Source organism: Ammodytes marinus, assembly GCF_949987685.1.
Source record: "Ammodytes marinus genome assembly, chromosome: 2".
Lineage (NCBI taxonomy): Eukaryota > Metazoa > Chordata > Actinopteri > Uranoscopiformes > Ammodytidae > Ammodytes > Ammodytes marinus.
The window spans coordinates 35,848,367-35,854,753 of NC_137231.1; the positions used below are offsets into that span (position 1 = coordinate 35,848,367).

Here is a 6,387-nt window from a genome sequence, read left to right on the forward strand (position 1 = left end):
AGATGAGTTGCTTTCATACCTCGGACCTCCAGACCTTCCAAACAACAACAATGATGATCTGCTATCTCTGTTTGAGAACAACTAGACACACACACACACACACACACACACACACACACACACACACACACACTGACAGACAGTAACACACACACACACACACACACCGACAGAGACACGCACACACACAGACAAAGACACAGACGATAACACACACTGAAAAACAAACAGACACACACGGAAACACACACACACACAGAAACACACTTACACCTACACAGACACACACGCTGACACACACACACACCGACACACACCTAGACACACACACACTGAAAAACAAACACACGCTGACAGTAACACATACACACACGGAAATACAAATGAAAAACAAACAGACACACACTCACTCTCGCCCAAACGCACACACACATACTGACACACACACACACACACACACACACACACACACACACACACACACACACACAGACGCCTACACACACACACACACACACAGACGCCTACACACACACACACACACACGCCCTACTGTAAAATAAGGACTATCTCTTTCGCGGACGACATGAAAGGACAAACCCAAACTAGAGAACTTTTAACTTTTAAATATGGAATATGAAAAACTCTCTTTGATGTGTGACCATGACGATCTCCATGGTAACCTTATTTTATTGTTTTGTTTGTTCTTTTTTTGGTTTTTATAAATGCTCTGAAAAAAAGCAAACTGTATTTTGATGCTCCATGCTCCATTTCCCCCCCGCTCCATTCCCCCCCCCCCCCCCCCGCTCCATTCCCCCCCGCCCCCCCCCGCTCCAAAACACAGCCGGCAGTTTGCTTTCAAAAAAAATTCAAAAAACGCACACTCAACCGACGTTAGCCTGGTTCCTCCTCCCAGACCATCGTACTTCATTTCATTTGTACAGAAGGTCTGGAATCGCTCAATTTGACAAACGTTAACTCACTTGAAGGCAGGTGGGTGTCTGTTGTTGAAGTTTAAAACTATTGGATCTGCCCAGTGCCACTCTGGATCTGCCAACCAAATCGCATAACGTTTGGGTCGTGATGTACGGTATGTCATGCGCCGGCTTCTGAGCCACTCCCTCTGTTCGCTGATTGGACCGGCAGAAATCTGTCTGGAGAAAACCTAAGAATATACCGCAGACCCAGACTGACTACTGAAGGGAAATGACAATTGAGCGGAAGTATGTAGGCGGGCGGTGCCAGGCTAAACAAACGTCCCAATGCAAATGAAAAATCTAACCTCGTTTTCACTGAATAGTATGGTTTTGGTTAACCCTGCGTTCCAGTCCCAATACTATCTACTATTTAGTATGGTAGAAAAAAAGATTTAGGACGTCCTGATTCAATGTGGCCAGATTTAGTATGGTTAGAAATACCCAGATGTCAATACTACATCCGGCCGAGATTTTTAGTGTTGAAAACAGCATGCTATCTGGGAACTTTTAAATATTTCTTAAACAGTCTCATTTTTCCTCTGATGATCATAAATTACATGTAACAGCAAACAAGACCATCAATGCAAAGAATGCTATTTTTATATAGTTTTTCTTAATGCCTTTGTCATGGGTATACGCTCACCCAGGAACAACAGCTGGCGTGGTAAAGACACTACCGCTTTTGGTCCAAAGGGGGGCGCTAGAATGAACACAAACCGAAAGTTCCTCGGAGCACCTTTTTTAAGTATGTTGTTTTAACTATCAAGAAACACAAGGCTACGTTTATATTACTCTCTTTTTTCGCGCTACAACACCATATCAAACCAAACTGTTCTACTCAGTGAAAAACGAGGCATTTGTAACCGCATTTGATCTGGCAGTTGGCAACATAAAAACTACAAGGCAAGGCAAGTTTACTTCTATAGCACAATTCAGACACAAGGCCACTCAAAGTGCTTTACAGGGGGCAAGATTAAAATACATAATACAGAGGCAAGATTAAAACTGGGGCTATGTGATTTCTGATTGGTCAAAGTTAACATGAGCTGTACACTTTGACCAATCAGAGCGATGCTTCCGATTCTCTGTCCTTATTGGCTTGTTGGGACTGTCCATTCACTTTGGCACGACTTTGTTGGTGTAGAGCGTGTCAGGGAGGGACCATAGGGGAGGGACCAAAGAGAACAAGTGGAGCGGTTGAGGTATTTGGATTCAAATCTCTATCCCAACTGCTATTTTCTCCCCAAAATCCTCCACCCCAGCTTTAACATACATAATACACATTTAGAAAAGCGAATTAATAGAAATGAAACTCAAGCTGCTGAGCGTTGTCTGTGGTTGAGTTGATGTGAGTGTGTGAGTACCAGATATGTTCGGCTGCCAGATAAGCTCGGGTTGCACATTGATGACGCACTTCCTGTACTACGCGAGATCCACTTCTTTCTTACGAATCCATTGCAAACTGCCTAAACTAACCCTAACCCATCTATTATAATATTATCATTCACAATATAAACATTACAATAAAGATACATGTGGAAAGAAAGTACGTGTAGTTTTCGGAAAAAATTAGATAAGCTATCGTTTGGGAATAGCAAGGGGATTGTGGAACACGTAATTATTGTCCCCGAGATCACGCGGCGCTACAAGAGATCTCGTTCAATACAGCCCGAACATGAAACTCTTTTCTCTGTTTTATCTAATAAAAGGCGAATGCCAAACTCGTAACATTAATGTTGGTTTTAATACAGTAAATACATGTTCGCTTCAGGAAAAGGTAGAGAAAACTGTTTTTTTTCAATCAATCAATCAATCAATCAATCAATCAATCAATCAATCAATATCCTTTATTTAACCAGGTAAAATTCATTGAGATTAAAATCTCTTTTTCAAGAATGACCTTTAGCCAAGAAGGCAGCACCATGATACAATAAGAACAATCAACCACAATTCTCATACACCACATTCAACGTCAGGTAAAGTACAATACAAGATCAGGGACAAGACTATATGAAGATTGAAATGAGTTAAAACAGTTAAAAATGAAATAAATAAACTGGTGACAGATGAATGAATAAACCTTTTGGAAGTTTATTTGAATATAATTTACAGGAAGTGCATCATCATTGTGCGACCCGAGCGTATCTGGTGCTCACAGCGTCAGTGGCTGCGGTCGGGGGGGAGGAGGAAGGGGTTTTAAATGTTAAAGGTTTAACGAGATGAGGCGAGCTTTAAAGGAGCAGTCCGCCTGTTTACACTCAGCCACTGAATCATGTTCGTTCTAAGATTTCAGATTATGTTCAAAGTGATTCAAAATTAAACCCTAACGAATAATTTTAATGGTATGTGTGTGTGTGAGAGACTGTGTGTGTGTGTGTGTGTGTGTGAGACTGTGTGTGTGGTGTGTGTGTGTGTGAGTGTGAGAGGGAGAGAGAATGAGACTGTGTGTGTGTGTGTGAGAGACTGTTATGAAAGTTATGAAAATTGACAAAGCAATTTTTCCAGACATGGAGATGGTTTGGAGTTAACTGAACATTATCGGTGAATATCTCACAATCTGCTACCCATTAACTGTTAATACACAGCCTAGGCTCTGTAAACTGGTCTGTAAACAGCCTAGGCTCTGTAAACTGGTCTGTAAACAGCCTAGGCTCTGTAAACTGGTCTGTAAACAGCCTAGGCTCTGTAAACTGGTCTGTAAACAGCCTGGGCTCTGTAAACTGGTGTGTAAACAAAAGAGGGATGTAAACGATGCTGTCCCGCAAGATTTTTATTTCCAGCGCACACACAGTACAGACAGGTAGCAGATCATGAGGAGATATTCACTCATTTGAACTAAAAAGTGATTTTTTTGACAACAAGCGTTCTCCAGATTGTTCCTGCGTTCCAATCCCCATACTTCCCTACTATTTAGTACGCCAGAAAAAGATTTAGGATGTCCCAATACATGCACGTCATTTGTAGTATGCTGAAAACACACGAATACCCCACTAACTCCAACAGCATTTTGGAGTATTCGTCTTTATTCTTGACATAATGAAAAATAAATCTTCCTTATCTGATTTTTTTTCTCTCTCTCCTGTCTGTGGCCCTAAAACTCTTCTGTACTTTAGTATGCAGTGTAGTAAAAAGACTAAAACTCTTCTGTACTTTAGTATGTAGTGCAGTAAAAAGACTAAAACTCTTCTGTACTTTAGTATGTAGTGTAGTAAAAAAGACTAAAACTCTTCTGTACTTTAGTATGTAGTGTAGTAAAAAAGAAAGAGTATGTGATTTGGAACGCAGGGTTTTTTTCTCTACCCCAAACCTTCAGCCGCCATATTTCTTTAGGAGCAAAGGATTGTGGGTAAAAACACATGTGGCTGAGTGTAAACGAGAGGCTGAATTCACATCTGGATTTTTCTCAGATGTGAAGATTGTAACTAGGGGCCAAACAAAGTGACGTCACTTTTAACATGGGGTCTTAAAGGGACAGTATGGTATTTTTTTTAAAGTGTGGTTGTGTGTGGGTTATGAATGCAAAGTGAGTGTGTTACCTTATGGGGACACAGACAGACAGACACACACACAGACAGACACACAGACAGAGACATTCACACAGAGACACACAGACACACACTTGTGCAAAGTGAGTGTGTTACCTTATGGAGACACACACACACACACACTGACAGACAGACAAACACACAGTCATAAAGTCACACACACACACACACACACACACAGTTTCTCTCACACACACACAGTCACTCACACACACACAGTCAGACACACACACACACCTGTAGTAGAAGTCAGCATTGTGCTGTTGCTGTGGGAGATGTCAGTAAACAAATCAGCAGTGAAAAAATCCTACATTGAAGGGATATTTATTTTTGAAGTTTATACACTGCTGGCCCTTTCTGCATTAGTACAATGCTGAACATCTAGCTGTGTGTGTGTGTGTGTGTGTGTGTGTGTGTGTGTGTCTCTCTCTCTCTCTCCATACGGTCACATACTAACCAATGCATTGCTGTGTTCGGAAAGCCACACTAACGTCCTACTCATACTCATTTTGACGTCAATTTTGAGTATGTTGTGGTAAGATTTTGTGTATGGATCGATAGGTTACTTTTCCTACTCAACCTCCCCACAATGCATTGCGTTTTTTTTTCAAAAGACACAGAAGTTTTTTTTTTTTTTCGTTATTGCTTCTGTATACTTCAGTGTAAACGGTCCGACGAACCACAATGGATGGTTAAGTAGACAGTATGTAGTATATACATGTTGAGTATGTAGGAGGGAGGACGTTTGTAGGGCTTTTACAACACAGCACCATAAGTACATCATACAACCACACTTCCTAAAAACACTGGAATATCCCTTTAAATGAAAGACAAAATAAGGTTGCGTTCCGAATCACATACTCTTTCTTTTTTCTATTCTACATACTACATCCGATGATACAAAGAATCTAGTTAGGATGCAGTAGGCATACTATTGGGACATACTTTACTCTCTTATTTCATCATAACATTGCTCCTTGATCTTGCCTCTTGCTTTTATATCCGTCTCATCCCCGTTTGTTTTCATACGGAGGCTTCGTCGATGTGACGTCACTTCACGTGCGCACTGGATTGTGGGTCAGAATCGCCCCAAATAGGATGCACTTTTCAACACTAACAATCTTGGCCGCATGAAGTAGGACATCCGGGTACTTCTAACCATCCTAAATCTGGCCACAAGAATCGGGACATCCTAAATCTTTTTTTCTACCATACTATATAGTAGAAAGTATGAGATTCGGAACGCTAAATGAAAAACGCTCCTCTGATTTTGTACATGTGATAAAATACATTATTTTCATCTTCATCTTTGCTATTGTGTCCGTTGTAAAGTGACTGGAGTCCAAACTGTTTCCCAGACTCTGTAAACTGTACATGATCCAACTGTATGATCCAATAATGATGCTAATATTACCTAATAATGATAATAATAATAATAATAATAATGATGATGATGATGACGGTGATGATGGTGATAACCTTTGTAATTTAATAAACACACACTGGAAAGACACACGGGGACCAAACTGGAGGTGATTTTTTTCTAACGTTTTATTCGCACACACACACACACACACACACACACACACACACATGCATACAAACACACATATATACACACACACACACACACACACACACACACACACACACACACACACGCACGCACGCACGCACACACACACATGCATACAAACACACATACATACACGCACGCATACACACACAAGCACACACTGTCACTCTCTCACTCACACACACACACTCACACACACACACACAAGCACACACTCTCTCTCACTCACTCACACACACACACACACACGTGAAAAATCTTGGTATTTTTAAGCATGTTGCATCCGACC

General features: G+C 41.1%; 1 protein-coding gene across 1 annotated transcript in view; it reads left to right on the forward strand.

The window, feature by feature from the left end:
* The window catches only part of LOC307263681 (zinc finger MIZ domain-containing protein 2-like), a 20,824-nt gene extending 14,807 nt beyond the window's left edge, over positions 1 to 6,017 (forward strand). The window contains exon 13 of the mRNA XM_080044897.1: positions 1 to 6,017. This exon is cut by the window's left edge and continues 23 nt beyond it. Within this exon, the coding sequence (XP_079901023.1) occupies positions 1 to 85 (85 nt within the window). The 3' untranslated portion in view covers positions 86 to 6,017.
* Positions 6,018 to 6,387: the final 370 nt, after the last annotated feature.